The 16,633-nt window shown below is 47.8% G+C and overlaps 1 protein-coding gene across 1 annotated transcript in view; it reads right to left on the bottom strand.

Annotated features, from left to right (window-relative positions):
• Window positions 1-11,821, bottom strand: part of acoxl (acyl-CoA oxidase like) — a 311,202-nt gene extending 299,381 nt beyond the window's left edge. The window contains exons 1-2 of the mRNA XM_033022103.1: window positions 11,552-11,821; window positions 6,554-6,650 (exon numbers count right to left, since the gene is read on the bottom strand). Of these exons, the coding sequence (XP_032877994.1) occupies window positions 6,554-6,650; window positions 11,552-11,739 (285 nt within the window). The 5' untranslated portion in view covers window positions 11,740-11,821. The remainder of the gene's footprint in view (window positions 1-6,553; window positions 6,651-11,551) is intronic.
• Between the last annotated feature and the right edge of the window lie 4,812 nt (window positions 11,822-16,633).

The following is a 16,633-nucleotide window of genomic DNA, read 5'->3' as shown; positions in this document are numbered from 1 at the left end:
AGATGCTGGTTTAAATCGAAGGCAGACACAAAATGCTGGAGTAACTCAGCGGGACAGGCAGCATCACTGGAGAGAAGGAATGGGTGACGTTTCGTGCCTGAAGAAGGGTCTCGACCCGAAACGTCACCCATTCCTTCTCTCCAGAGATGCTGCCCGTCTCGCTGAGTTACTCCAGTCTACCTTCCATATAATCAATGTCTACAGCTTTGCCCTCATCAACCTTTTTGGTTACTTCCACAAAAACTCTCCATTTCGTATGGCATCATCTCCCATGTTCAAAACCATGCTGAATATCCCGAATCAGCCCATATCTCTCCAGATGTATGTATCTTTCATCCCTCAGAATCCTCTCCAGTAATTTGGCTACCACAGATGCTAAGCTCGCTGTTCTGTAGTTCCCAGGCATTTCTTTGCCACCCTTCTTAAATAAAGGTACAATATTCACCACACTCCAGTCTTCTGGCACTTCCGGTGAGGGGGGGGGGGGGGAGAGATTTAATAGCAACTCGATGGGTCACTTTCTCACACAAAGGGTGGTGGGTGTATGGAACGAGCTGCTGGAGCAGGTAGTTGAGGCAGGGACCATCGCAACATTTAAGAAACATTTAGACAGGTACGTGGATAGGACAGGTTTGGAGGGACATGGGCCAAACGCAGGCAGGTGGGACATTTTGTTCAGCCTGTGACCACGCTGTATGACCCCCTGACACTAGAGGACATAGTTTAAAGGAGATGTACAAGGGTGCAGGGCACACAGAGAGTGGTGATGAATGCCTGGATTGCACTGTGTCCCAGCTTGCACTACAAACCTTCGCGCTACTATGCTTACTTAATATTACTGATTCTCAATCAGTTGCATTATTGATTGCTGTATATATCTATCAATTTCATTGTCCTATCTGGGACATATGACAATAAAACACTCTTGACTCTGTGGGCAATTGTATTAATGGGCCTGTTAGCATACAATACAATACCATTTATTTGTCATTTGAACCTCACATGAGGTTCAAACAAAATGTGGTTTCTGCAGCCATACAAGAAAAGAACCACCAACACAATTCACACAAACATCCATCACAGTGAGTCTCCTCCTCACTGTGATGGAAGGCAAAGTCTTGTCTCTCCCCTGCTCTCCATTCCTCTCCCGATGTCAAAGTCAAAGCCCCCGGCGGGCGCTAGCAAGTCCGCGGCCATTTAAAGCCGCGCCGGGCGATGTAAGGCCCCGCTCCAGGTCACTCTCAACCCCGCAATTCGAGCGGGAGAAGTCGCCGTTGCCGGTGCCCCGCAAAGCGGTCTCCCACCGGGGACCCGCGAGCTCCCGGTGTCACCATCCACCGGAGTCGGGTCGCAGTCGCGCGCCACCGCAGCTCTCCACGCTCCGAAGCTGGCCAGCTCTACGATGGTAGTTCCGCAGCTCCGCCGGCTCCGTGACTTGAGCCCCCAGGTCGTTCCGTTGGAGGCCGCTCCACGGTGCTAGGCCCCAACGACAACGGAGACCTGACAGAGAAAAAGGTCGGGTCTCCGTGCAGGGAAGAGATTTAAAAGTTTCCCCCACCCTAGATCATCATAGAATGATACAGTCTTTCAGCCCAACATGTCCCAGCTACACTATTCCCACCTGCCTGCGTTTGGTCCATATCCTCCAAACCTGTCCTATTATTAATGTTTAATATTTTATGTGTCGTTCCTAACTGTCACTGTATGTACACTATAAACTACAAACCAACTGACTCACATGGCTATCTGGACCACACGTCTTCCCACCCTGCCTCCTGTAAAGACTCCATCCCCTACTCCCAATTCCTCCGCCTACGCCGCATCTGCTCCCAGGATGAGACGTTCCACACCAGGGCATCGGAAATGTCCTCGTTCTTCAGGGAACGGGGATTCCCATCCTCCCACCCTCGGGCTCCTCCTCCTCCTTTTTTCCTTCCTTCTCCCCCCCACCCCCCATCAGTCTGAAGAAGGGTTTCGGCCCGAAACGTTGCCTATTTCCTTCGCTCCATAGATGCTGCTGCACCCGCTGAGTTTCTCCAGCATTTTTGTGTACCTTGTCACTGTATGTCATGTTGTCACTTGCGGGCGGAGCACCAAGGCAAATTCCTTGCATGTGAATACTTGGCCAATAAACTTATTCATTCATTAAAAATCAACTTATTCATTCATTCATTATCCATGTACCTGTCTAACAGTTTCTTAAATGTCGGGATAGTCCCAGCCTCAACCATCTCCTCTGGCAGCTCGTTCCATGCACCCACCACCCACTGCATTTTGTTGTCTCTGTACTGTACACTGACAATGACAATTAAAGTTGAATCTGAATCTGTGTGAAAAATGTGTCCCTCCGGTTCCTATTAAATCTTTAACCCCTTACTCCAGACCTATGTCCTCTGGTTTTCAAGTCGTCTACCCTGGGTAATAGACTCAAGCATTCACCCATTTATTCCCCTCATGATTTTATACACCTCTATCCCTCAGCCTCCTGCACATGAAAGAATAAAGTCTGAGCCGACCCAACCTCTCCCTGTAGTCAGTTATACTTTTGCCACATCCTTTTCACATACGCTGTCTTTAAATCCATATGGACAGTAAATTATACTTCCACATTAAGGCCCTCTCATTCTTTGTTTCTCTTCCTGCAATGCCATTTGTCAGTGTCACTGCACTCCAGTAGCTCTCAAGTGAGTGTAAACATGTTACCGTCCGTAATGTATCTGCATTCACCGCTCCTGTGGCCAAAATAAACACGTTTGAAATGCAACAAACAAACCGCGGCAAGATCCCGCAACCAGCAATGAGATAATGATCAACTAATCCACCCAGTGATGCCACGTCGAGGAATACATCGTAGAGTCGCGGCATAAAACGTGCCCTGCGGCCCACCGCATCTGCGTCGAGCCCAATACCCAGCGACGCCAACCCCCGCTTTAGCCCCGGACCCTTCAACTCCAGTCTCATCCACGCACCAGGGCGGCACAGAAGCACAGGATTAGAGTTGTTTCCTTTCTTTCTTTTTAAATCTTTTTATTCGTTTTTTTCTCAAAAATAAAACAACAAAAAAAAGAATAATGATAAACATAACAATGATATTGATACATAGGGATTAGGATTACATTAATAACCTAAATACGAGTCTAGTATCAAAATACACATTGAATATAGAACTCCCGGTCTCTATGTAAATATAGTTAAAAGTTTAAAAGAAAACTTATGTATGAAAAAAAACTAGAAGATAAAATGAAAAAAAAGAAGTAAAAAAGATAAAAGAGGAAAAAACAAAACCCCCCTAAACTAGAGGGAAAAAAAAAAGCAAAACAGAATCTGGGCTGCAAAGAGTTTCAACAATTTAAGTCCCTGTTTGTGGTCAAGTCCGTTCCACCGTTTAAAGGTAAACATTTTTTTATAACGGTTGGAGAGGGGACAATTTATGTCGTGTGAAAATGTTGAATAAATCTTCCCCAAGTCCTATCAAATTTAACCAAGGGTTCAACAATGTCACTCCTGATTTTTTTCTAAAATTAAACATATCGTTTCAGAGTACCAATGGAGTGTGGTCGGAGGGTTAGAGTCTTTCCATTTAAATAAAATAGATCTTATGGCAATTAATGTGGTAAAAGCAATCAGCCGATGGGCGGAACGGGATAAATGAGTAAAATCTAACATTGGTAGCCCAGTTGTTTCCTTACAGGCTCCAGAGACCCGGGTTCGAATCCGACTACGGGCATGAAGTTTGTACGTTCTCCCTGTGACCACGTGGGGTTTTCTCCGGGTGCTCCAGTTTCCTCCCACATCCCAAAGATGTGCAGGTCTTGCTTCAGGAAATTGTCCCTAGTGTGTAGGATAGAACTAGTGTACGGGTGATCACTAGTCAGCATGAACTACATGCTGTGTCTCCAAATGAAATCCAGGGATCCAGGAATCTGTCTTCCCCAATTGAACTGTGGTTGGGAGATTTAACAGTTTTGTTCCTCAGCATCCATATCTCTATCAAATTTCAACAAGAGTATGGTGGAGAGCATCGCCACAGAGTGGTAGACACTGCCGACCAGAGTGGTGCATCACATGTACTGACCTCCCCACCATCGAAGGTCCATCGCAGGTACTGACCTCCCCACCATCGAAGGTCCATCACAGGTACTGACCTCCCCAAACATCGAAGGTCCATCGCAGGTACTGACCTCCCCACCATCGAAGGTCCATCGCAGGTACTGACCTCCCCACCATCGAAGGTCCATCACAGGTACTGACCTCCCCAAACATCGAAGCGCTGCCTCAAAAAGGAAGCCAGCATCATCAGAGGCCCACACCACCCTGGCCACGCTCTCATCTCGCTGCCATCATCGGGAAGAAGGTACAGGAGCCTGAAAACCGTGACCTCAAGGTTCAAGAACAGCTTCTTCCCAGCAACCATCCTTGAACACTGCACGACACTAACCTCAGCAACTGTCATCTTCTGTGGACTTCTATGAACTTAATTTGCAGTTGCACTAGACTTTGGTGTTGGTTTGCTGGCCAGGCCTGGTTACCTGGTATTGCTGATTATTAATTATTATGTTATTGATTATTCTATATTGATTATGTTTTCAGCCATTTCGTAGTAAGGGAGAATTTCATTGTGCCGGTACAAACGACAATTAAACACCCTTGACTACCTGTGCAAATGCCTTTTAAACATCGTAATTATACCCACCACCTCCAGCAATGCGTTGAAGAGTAATCTAGCACGGAAACAGGCCCTTCAGCCCAATGTCCATGCCGACCAAGATGCCTCATCTAAGCAAGTCCCATGTAACCCAGTTTGACCCATATCCCTTTAAACCTTTGTAGTTTAGTTTAGTTCAGAGATACAGCGTGGAAACAGGCCCTTCGGCCCACCGGGTCCGCGCCGACCAGTATTCCCCGCACATTAACACTATCCTACACACACACTAGGGACAATTTTTACATTCACCAAGCCAATTAACCTACAAATCTGTACTTCTTTGGAGTGTGGGAGGAAACCGAAGATCTCGGAGAAAACCCCAAGCAGATCACAGGGAGAACGTACAAACTCCATACAGACAGCACCCGTTGTCAGGATCGAACCCGGTTCTCTGGCGCTGCACTCGTTGTAAGGCGGCAACTCTACCGCTGCGCCACCATGACCACCTGTAAGACGTCACTTATCCATGTTCTCCAGAGACGATGCACAGCCCGATGAATCACTCCAGTACGAGAGCCTGTGGAATTCTCTGCCTCAGAGAGCGCTGGAGGCAGATTCTCTGGATACTTTCAAGAGAGAGCTAGATAGGGCTCTTAAAGATAGCGGAGTCAGGGGATATGGGGAGAAGGCAGGAACGGGGTACTGATTGGGGATGATCAGCCATGATCACATTGAATGGCGGTGCAGGCTCGAAGGGCCAAATGGCCTCCTCCTGCACCTATTGTCTATTATTGCCCTTTGTGTAAACCAGCATTTGCAGTTCCTCATTTCATTACGAGTGATATACCAACATTTCACAGAATTGAGCAAGTATCCTAGTTTGTCAACTCAAATGGAGACACCCAAAAAATGCAGGTGTTGAAATCATGCGCCAAGCACAAAGTGCTGGAGGAACTCAGCGGATGAGGCAGCATTTGTGGAGGGAATGGACAGACAACCTATTGGGTTGGGGCTCTTCTTCAGAGTGAATAAATAAATGAATGATGCTTTGTCACAAATACCTAGCGTGCGTGCGTAGGTACAGTGAAGAACTTTGTATTACGTACAATCTAAGCATTACCCAAGGGTCGCCACTTGTCAGCGCCGACCAAGTTACAACAGTACCAAACATTCAGGACCTAAGCAGTCATTCCAGGTGCAGCAGAGGTTCACCTGCACCTCCTCCAACCTCATCTATTGCATCCGCTGCTCTAGGTGTCAGCTGGTCTACATCGGTGAGACCAAGCGCAGGCTTGGCGATCGCTTCACCCAACACCTCCGCTCAGTTCGCAATGATCAACCTGATCTCCCAGTGGCTCAGCACTTCAACTCCCCCTCCCATTCCGAACCCGACCTTTCTGTCCTGGGCCTCCTCCATGGCCAGAGTGAGTCCCACCGCAAATTGGAGGAGCAACACCTCATATTTCGCTTGGGTAGTTTACACCCCAGCGGTATGAACATTGACTTCTCCAATTTCAGGTAGTCCTTGCTTTCTCCCTCCTTCCCCTCCCCTTCCCAGCTCTCCCACAGCCCACTGTCTCCGCCTCTTCCTTTCTTCTTCCCGCCCCCTCCCCCCCACCCCCGCATCAGTCTGAAGAAGGGTCTCGACCCGAAACGTCACCTATTCCTTCACCCCCCTCCCTCCCCAGCTCCCACTTTGTTCTCAAAGCCCCCTGACGCCGGGTCACCTTTATTTCTCTGCGCCCCCCCAACGCCCAATCTCCCCCCCCCCCCACATATGCTGCCTGACCCACCGAGTTCCTCCAGCACTTTGTTTTTTTTTCTTATATTCTCAAATCTGTTTATATATTCTGTTAAATTACACTCATTGAATTGGATTCTTTCATGGGAATTGTGTCACAAGAATACCTGCTCATCCAATTGTCGTTGAACCATCGGCAACTTTATAACAAACTTGACTCGTTCAGAAGTTAGGTCACGCATCTCGTCTAGATTCAGGTCATAACTGTATAATAAGAAAAAGAGTACAGGTTATGCCCTTCCAACTAATACTTTCATCTTCCTGAAACCTGCATAATAATTCCACCAGGGGTGCCGAGGAGATGGCTGCCCTGCCAGCAGTCTGTTCGTTTTTTCATTCTTTTGTTATTTTTTAGTGTGTTAAAAGTTTGTTTTAATGTTCTTCGATTTGTTTTATGTGGGGGAGGGGGGAGGGGATCGGGAGGGGGGAGGGGATCGGGGGGGAAATTTTTTTCAGGTTCTTACCTTGCCGGAGATGTGATCGGATTTTCGGATCACATTCTCCGGGCACTCTGCGGCCTTTCATCGATGGAGCTGGAGGCCTCCTCGGACTGACTTTGAGCCCTATGGCGGGGCGCGGACTTAACATCGGAGTTGATCCCTTTCCTGAGATCGCTCCCACCGTGACCACCACGGAATCAACATCAAGGGCTCGCAGTCTCAGGTGAGGCCGAGTCGGGAGCTCCATCGTCGCGGAAGGGTCGACCACCCCGAAGCGAGGTTCGATCGTCCAGCGCGGGGGAGCTGACATCCCCCCCGATGCAGGAGATGATCGCCTCGACGCGGAGGGCCCGAACGCCACCGGCTACGGGAGTTAAGATCATCCCGTCAACGGGGGCTCGTGGCGCACGACCAATGGACTATGGTGCCTTCCTCACCTTGGTGCCACTGTGTTATGTTGTGTCGTGGACTTTCAGTGTTTGTGCTTTTTTTTTTTTTTTTTTTTATAATTCTATTTTATTTTTAATGTTTCATTATTTATTATTATTTATTTATTTTTATTTTTATGATACTGCCTGTAAGGGAAATTCATTTCGTTGTCTCTAACTGAGACAATGACAATAAATTTGAATACAATACAATACAATACAATACAATAGAGAACTAAGGGAAGGACTTGAACTTTTTTTCACATTCCATCAGTGAGGAATGTGTAGGAGTCACTGTGGTGGATGTTGATGTTAAAATGTGTTTTTGACTGATCTGTTGCTTTTAATTGTATGGTTGACCTGTCCAATGAAATTCCTCGTATGTTGCAAAACATACTTGGCGAATAAAGTGTGATTCTGATATTTAGATTATTTGTTTAAGGAGGAACTGCAGATGCTGGAAAAATCAAAGGTAGACAAAAATGCTGGAGAAACTCAGCGGGTGAGGCATCATCTATGGAGCGAAGGAATAGGTGACGTTTTGGGTAAAGACCCTTCTTCAGTGATGTGGGGTTGGGGGTTTCCTTCCCCCCCCTCCACCCCCACATCAGTCTGAAGAAGGGTCTCGACCCAAAACCTCACATATTCCTTCGCTCCATAGATGCTGCCTCACCCTGCTGAGTTTCTCCAGCATTTTTGTCTATTTAGATTATTTATTATCTTACAAATCTGAGATGTTACTTAAATATCAAATATCAATCATGTAGACTGAAAGGAACTCAATATCACTTGTATTCCCCAGGGTGTAAAACACTTCAGGCTACAGTCAACAGTAATGTCAATTACTCTCCAATTACAACACACAACAATCTGCAATTACACAGTCCACTTGCCATTAGATTCATGCAGCTGGAAGCATGGAAACAGGCCCCACCGCATACTGGTGGGGCTAAGTGGTGCTAGGGGGTTAGTTGGAGAATTCATGTTTAGTTTAGTTTAGAGATACAGCGCGGAAACAGGTCCTTTGGCCAACTGAGTCCGCACCGACCAGCGATCCTCACACACTAACACTATCCTACACACACTGGGGACAATTTGTTTTACATTTCTACCAATTAACCTACAAACCTGTACGTCTTTGGAGTGTGGGAAGAAACCGAGGATCTTGGAGAAAACCCACGCTGGTCACGGGGAAAACGTACAAATGCTGAACAGACAAGCCCCCGTTGCCAGGATCAAACCCGGGTCTCTGGCGCTGTAAGGCAGTAGCTTTACCGCTACTATAAAGTATAAATAAAGTATACAAAACAAATGCTCATACCATTAGGTTGTGAGCTACCCCAAAGGAATACAAGGTCCTGTTCCTCCAGTTTGTGTGTGACATCGGGAGGAGGCCCACGACAGAAAGGTGGGTATGGGAACAGGAAGGTGCCTTAAATGTTTAACAACTGGGAGGTAAATCAGGCCTTCATAAAACAAGTACAAGTGACTCAACGAAACAGTCACCTAGTCTATGCATGGTCCCGCCGATGTAATGCTGGAACATCAGGAACACCGAATGCAGTAAATATCACAGGAACGTACCTGAACAGAAACCAGTATGAGACGGAGATAGCTTTTTTAATCCAATTAAGGGAGAGAGTAAAAGGTGGAGAAAATTCCAGAGCTTGGTCAACTGACAGTGGAGTGCAAAGAGGAAAGATGTACAGATCAGACATACCATGTCGCTTTACCTCCCCCCTCGACTCCATCCAAGCAGTCGTTCCAGGTGCGACAGAGGTTCACCTGCACCTTCTCCAACCTCATCTATTGCATCCGCTGCTCTAGGTGTCAGCTGCTCTACATCGGTGAGACCAAGCGTAGGCTTGGCGATCGCTTCGCCCAACACCTCCGCTCAGTCCGCAATAACCAACCTGACCTCCCGGTGGCTCAGCACTTCAACTCCCCCTCCCATTCCCAATCCGACCTTTCTGTCCTGGGTCTCCTCCATGGCCAGAGTGAGCACCACCGTAAATTGGAGGAGCAGCACCTCATATTCCGCTTGGGCAATCTGCACCCTAGTGGCATAAACATTGAATTCTCCAATTTCCGGTAGCCCTTGCTGTCTCCTCCCCTTCTCAGCTCTCCCTCAGCCCTCGGGCTACTCCTCTTCCTTTTTCCTTTCTTTTCCACATCCCCCCCACCCTACATCACTGAAGAAGGGTTTCGGCCTGAAACGTTGCCTATTTCCTTCGCTCCATAGATGCTGCTCACCCGCTGAGTTTCTCCAGCACTTTTGCCTACCTTCGATTTTCCAGCATCTGCAGTTCCTTCTTAAATACATTAGAGGTTAAATTACTGAGGTACAGGTATAGTAGAGCCTATTATCTGGGTGCATCATGGCTTGGTTCAGCAACGCAAACGTTCAAGAGCGACTGCTGCTGTAGAAAGTGACAGATATTGCCCGGCCCATTATTTATTGAGTTATGTGTGAATGTTTATATATATATACACACACGCAGGGGGCAGGTGCTATAGACCTGCACGGGAAGGTAGACGCTCCCGCCCCCACGAGTCTCGGGCAGATGGGGGTCGTCAGCCTGGAAAGGCAGTCCCTGTAGGAGAGGGAAAACTCTGATTTAAAATCTCCACTGCCTTGTGGCCATATTACTTACTTACTGCCTATTATGCCTCATGGCATGTAGGGCAGCAACGAAGGTCCTCCACTCAGTAGTGTTGATTCCTTCAGTTGCTGTTTCTGTAACATATTTGTTTTACGAGACAGGGTTGTTAGCCCTGTGCTCAACCTCCAACCTGGAGGACCAGTGGATTGCTCTTTGTCTCACCTCTACCCTTCGACCTGTCCAGCATGGGAGACCCTAACAGGAGACGAATCTCCCGCTGGCATAGCTCTAGGGGTCAATGAGACACACAAGCACCCCGACCACGACAAGGTGGCCATATCCAGTCATGGAAAAGGCTCCTGTACTAAACCTCAAGGAAAATCCGGAGTTGGAGCCCCTAAGGCAGTTTGTCGTTGTCTACAACCTCGCTCTGGCAGCTCCTGCAACGGCGCTGGTGCCAAACTGTAACGGCCCTGCTGTTCCTTTGGATCGATCAGCGACGTGGAGAGGGGGGACGTGCTGCATGGGCAACAGCCTGTCCTCCATATGACATCGCCAAGGCTGCATCCGACCAGGATGCAGCACCCATGGTCAGTCATGACCGAGAGGGGCCTACTACTGCAGCAAGTAAGATCTGGGAGATATGACAATAAAACACTCTTGACACTGACCTCACCATGACTGAGGGGTTTCACAGGAGGTGTTACTCTCATCTCACTACTACTGTCCAGAAGCCTGAAAACCATCAACTTTGGCTCTTGAATACTTTACTGACCTCTGCGACTATGATTTCCGGTGGATTGTCTCTTTGGTGCACTGTGCTCTTTGGTTCTGCACTATTGTGGCCTGCTTTCAAGAGAGCTAGACAGGGCTCTTAAAGATAGCGGAGTCAGGGGATATGGTGAGAAGGCAGGAACGGGGTACTGATTGGGGATGATCAGCCATGATCACATTGAATGGCGGTGCTGGCTCGAAGGGCCAAATGGCCTACTCCTGCACCTATTGTTTATTTAAATTGATTGTATTTTTGAATATTGTAATTTATCTGTGTGTAAATGAATCCGTTAAGCAGCGCCAAGTAAATATGGCATTGTTCCTATGCTGGTATGTATGACAATTAAATGCTCTTGGATCTATTGATCATGTTTCCAATAATATTGAATCGGTTCCCAGACCCAGGGTCGGGGCAAGACGGTGCTTTTAGTTTTGACATTTCAAAAAAATCCATCAACAAACTTGGTGCACGTTATACACCTCATACAGAACAAGTGGTGGAAACAATACAGCGTGGGGAGAGATTTACACAGCAAGCCGTGAGGGGAAGTACCGCAATCAATATATTATACGTTTTGAATCAACGGTAATCCGGAAGAGAGGACGGTGGAGGCGGCCGGCCGGCAGATGCTGGGCCGGTAACAGGTGTGTGTGTGTGTGTGTGTTTGTCTGTGTGTGTTTGTCTGTGTTTGTCTGTGTGTGTGTGTGTGTGTCTGTCTGTGTGTGTGTGTGTGTGTCTGTCTCTGTGTGTGTGTGTGTGTGTGTGTGTGTGTCTGTCTGCGTGTGTGTCTGTCTGTGTGTGTGTCTGTCTGTGTGTGCGTCTGTCTCTGTGCGTGTGTGGGGCCGGGGTCCCTGCTTACCTGTGCTGCCGGAACAGCTGGCTCTGAGCGGTCTGCCGCCGCAGCTGATTCTTCAGGCGCCAGTGCTGCCCGTCCAGGTACCTGGCCAGCGAGCTGTCGCTGATGCCCAAGCTGCCGTGTACTGCCTTCTCTTCCTCTTCCTCTTCCTCTTCCTGCTGATGGAGAGGATGGTTCAGATTGTCCCGCATGTTGTTCCACCGCGGCTCGGCTCCCAGTCCCGCTCTGACCCCCTCGGCTTCCGGGTGGAATGTATCCACTGGCCACTCGTTACATTGCTTGCACCCGGGATTGGCCGCGGCGCAGATGGGGCGGGAGCAACGCCCGCTCCACCAACGCCCCAACACTCAAGGGTGTCATATATCCTGAACGGGACAATGACATTCTTACTTCCTGCAGCACAGCAGAATATGTAAACATTGTACATAACGGGAACAAAAAAGAAAAAGTTCAATAAATAACAAATATAGTGCAAATGACAAATAATAAGAATAAGGGGTAAGCCATTTAGAATGGAGACGAGGAAACACTTTTTCTCACAGAGAGTTGTGAGTCTGTGGAATTCTCTGCCGGTTCTCTGGATGCTTTCAAGAGAGAGCTAGATAGGGCTCTTAAAGATAGCGGAGTCAGGGGATATGGGGAGAAGGCAGGAACGGGGTACTGATTGAGAATGTGCAAACTCCACACAGACAGCATCCAGGTAAGGACCCAACCTGGCAATGTAGGACAGCGGCTCTACCAGCTGCACCAGTGTAGCCTGGTTTGTTTGTAATGGTCCAGAAAAACATTCTGTGTACTCTGCTCATAGGCAAACTATGATTTGACAATAGACAATAGGTGCAGGAGTAGGCCATTTGGCCCTTCGAGCCAGCACTTCCATTCAATGTGATGCTTTCAAGAGAGAGCTAGATAGGGCTTTTAAAAATAGCGGAGTCAGGGGAGATGGCAGGAACGGGGTACTGATTGGGGATGATCAGCCATGATCACATTGAATGGCGGTGCTGGCTCGAAGGTCCGAATGGCCTCCTCCTGCACCTATTGTCTATAATATTAAGAGTTTAAGAAGGAACTGCAGATGCTGGACAAACGAAGGTCGACAAAAATGCTGGAGAAACTCAGCGGCTGAGGCAGCATCTGTGGAGCGAAGGAAATAGGCGACCCGAAGGGCCTCGACCCGAAACGTCGCCCATTTCCTTCACTCCATAGATGCTGCCTCACCCGCTGTGTTTCTCTAGCATTTTTGTCTACCTACAAATAATAATAACAAATAAATCGGACACGCTAGAGGCAGGAAACATGTTCCCGATGTTGGGGGAGTCCAGAACCAGGGGCCACAGTTTAAGAATAACGAGTGTAAAGGACAAGCGATCCCACTTCTGACACCATGTAAAGGTCCCCTTCAGGTGTCTTTCCCCACATTGAATGGCAGTGCTGGCTCGAAGGGCCGAATGGCCTACTCCTGCACCTATTGTCTAAAAAAACCTGAATGCTTTCTATGTTCGCTTCGAGCAGTAGGCCAACGGGGCAATGACATCGGTCCCTTCAGACCCATGTGTGCCTCTTCCCAGAGTCTGAGGGTGAACCCATGGAAAGCAACTGGCCCAGACGGAGTCCTTAATAGCTGCGCGGACCAACTTTAGCACGCAAACAAGTCCTTTGGCCCACTGAGTGTGCACTGACCAGCGATCACCCCGTACACTAATACTGTGCTACACACTAGGGACATTGTTACAACTTGTTACTGAATGGCAGTGCTGGCTCGAAGGGCCGAATGGCCTTCTCCTCTATTGTCTATTGTCTGCCTAAACTAACTCCTCTGGCAGCTCATAATGTCATAAAGTCATGTGATAGGAGTAGAATTAGGCCATTCGGCCCATCAAGTCTACTCCGCCATTCAATCATGACTGATCTATCTCTCCCTCCTGACCCCATTCTCCTACCTTCTCCCCATAACCCCTGATACCCGTACTAATCAAAAATCAAAACTCATTCCATCTACCCACCACCCACTGTGTGAAGAAGTTGCCCTTCAGGTGTCTTTCCCCGCTTTGTGCAGCATTTTGATTCGTCTTAATGTTATTAACCAGCAGGATGCATTTTAAACTTTGGGTAGAATGTTTGTAAAGAAACATGGAAATGGAGGTATGATTAAGATTGATTCGGAAATATTGTTTAGATCTGGTATTCCGTATCTGGAATGAGCTGCCAGATGGAGCTAAAGAAGTGGATACAATTATGTCAATTATACAAAGACACATGCTCAGATTTATAGAGAAGGTTTAGATTTCCTACCAGTTCAACGCTGTCCCACTTTCGTATTCACTCCTGACACACTTGGGACAAATTTACAGAGGCCAATTGACCTACAACCCCAAAGGATGTAGGGGCAAACTGGAGCACCCGGAGGACAATAGACAACAGGTGTAGGAGTAGGCCATTCAGCCCTTCGTGCCAGCACACACATTCAATGTGATCATGGCTGATCATCCCCAATCAGTACCCTGTTCCTGCCTCCTCCCCATATCCCCTGACTCCGCTATCTTTAAGAGCCCTATCTAGCTCTCTCTTGAAAGTATCCAGAGAACCGGCCTCCACCGCCCTCTGAGGCAGAGAATTCCACAGACTCACAACTCTCTGTGTGAAAAAGTGTTTCCTCATCTCCATTCAAAATGGTTTACCCCTTATTCTTAAACTGTGGCCCCTGGTTCTGGACTCCCCCAACATCGGGAACATGTTTCCTGCGTCTAGCGTGTCCAAACCCTTAATAATCTTATATGTTTCAATATGAATCCCTCTCATCCTTCTAAACTACAGAGTATTTTTAATTGAAAGAGGTCCAGCATGGAAAGGGGAATCACCAAGCCCCTGCTGATACTCAATTTAGCCCCCTTTAACACTAATTCTATGTTGTCCCACTTTTGCATCCACTTCCTGCACACTGGAGGGGAAATTACAAATGCCAATTAACCTACAAACCCGCACATCTGTAGGATGTGGGAGGAAACCGGACCATCCAGTAGAAATCCACGCGGTCACAGGGAGAATGTGCAAACTCCACACAGACAGCATCCAGGTAAGGATCCAACCTGGCAATGTAGGACAGCGGCTCTACCAGACCAGCTGCACCAGTGTAGCCTGGTTTGTTTGTAATGGTCCAGAAAAACATTCTGTGTACTCTGCTCATAGGTAAACTATGATTTGACAATAGACAATAGGTGCAGGAGTAGGCCATTTGGCCCTTCGAGCCAGCACATAGAAACATAGAAATAGAAATTAGGTGCAGGAGTAGGCCATTCGGCCCTTCGAGCCTGCACCGCCATTCAATATGATCATGGCTGATCATCCAACTCAGTATCCCGTACCTGCCTTCTCTCCATACCCTCTGATCCCCTTAGCCACAAGGGCCACATCTAACTCCCTCTTAAATATAGCCAATGAACTGGCCTCGACTACCCTCTGTGGCAGAGAGTTCCAGAGATTCACCACTCTCTGTGTGAAAAAAGTTCTTCTCATCTCGGTTTTAAAGGATTTCCCCCTTATCCTTAAGCTGTGACCCCTTGTCCTGGACTTCCCCAACATCGGGAGCAATCCCCAACATCGGGAGCAATCCCCAACATCGGGAGCAATGTTCAATGTGATGCTTTCAAGAGAGAGCTAGATAGGGCTCTTAAAAATAGCGGAGTCAGGGGTTATGGGGAGAAGGCAGGAACGGGGTACTGATTGGGGATGATCAGCCATGATCACATTGAATGGCGGTGCTGGCTCGAAGGGCCGAATGGGCTACTACACCTATTGTCTATTGATCATGGCTGATCATCCCCAATCAGTACCCTGTTCCTGCCTTCTCCCCATATCCCCTGACTCCGCTATCTTTAGGAGCCCTATCTAGCTCTCTCTTGAAAGTATCCAGAGAACCGGCCTCCACTGCCTTCTGAAGCAGAGAATTCCACAGACTCACAACTCTCTGTGAGAAAAAGTGTTTCCTCATCTCCGTTCTAAATGGCTTACCCCTTATTCTTAGACTGTGGCCCCTGGTTCTGGACGAATTGCCAGTTACGCTTCCTCCATGATAACTGTCAGCATAGGAACACCTCAGGGCTGTGTGCTCGGTCTCCTGTCCTGCTCTCTATATCCATTTAGCCAGACACAGTTCCAACAACATCTTTAAATTTTCCGACAACCCCATTGATGTTGGACAAATAATGGCTAACAATGAATCAGAGTGTGGGGGAGAGAGATCAAACATCTGATTAAATGGTGCCAGAACAACAAAAGCCAGACCAAGGGTCTGAAGAAGGGTCTCAACCCGAAACGTCATCTATTCCTTTTCTACAGAGATGCTGTCTGACCCGTTGAGTCACTCCAGCTTTTTGCGTCCATCTTCGGTTTAAACCAGCATCTGCAGTTCCTTCCTACACAAGACCAAGGAGCTGATTGTTGACATTAGAAGGGGAATAGCTGAGGATCCACTAACCTGTCTTCATCAATGAGTTGGCAGTGGAGAGAATCAACAAATTCAATTTGCTTGATGTGAAGTTCCGTCGTGGGTTGCAATCATAAAGAAAGCTCATCACTACTCTACTTCCTTGGAGGATTGTGGAGATCTGGTATGTAATCAGTGATTATAAACTGCACATTCCTGTTGAACATCACCCCAGTGGTGCTGGTTGCCAATTAAATTGACGGAATCTGGCATTATCTGGCACGTTCATTACATTGATTCCATTACAAAGCAAGATCACCAATTCCTCTACTTCCTTAGAAGATTGAGGATATTCGCTATAGTCACAAAGCGTGAAAACAACTTGCCAACGCAGACCGACATTCCCTATCTACATTACAGCAGGCATGCTCTCAAACCTATCCTATCCATGTACCTGTCGAAATGATTCTTAAACATTATGATCATGTCCTGGATCTGAGAAGGCGAGGTTAAAGGTGATGGAGGGTCAGTGAGGGAGATGGAGGTGAGGGTGAAAATGGGTAATGGTGAGGTGACCCACCTGCTCTGCGCGCGGGGGTATGTGGGGTGGGGTGTGTGTGTGTGTGTGTGTGTGTATGTGGGGGGGGGGGGGAGCATAGATA

Source organism: Amblyraja radiata, chromosome 5 (assembly GCF_010909765.2).
Source record: "Amblyraja radiata isolate CabotCenter1 chromosome 5, sAmbRad1.1.pri, whole genome shotgun sequence".
Lineage (NCBI taxonomy): Eukaryota > Metazoa > Chordata > Chondrichthyes > Rajiformes > Rajidae > Amblyraja > Amblyraja radiata.
Note: the sequence above shows the minus strand (reverse complement) of the source record. Positions and strands in the feature narration are given on the sequence as shown.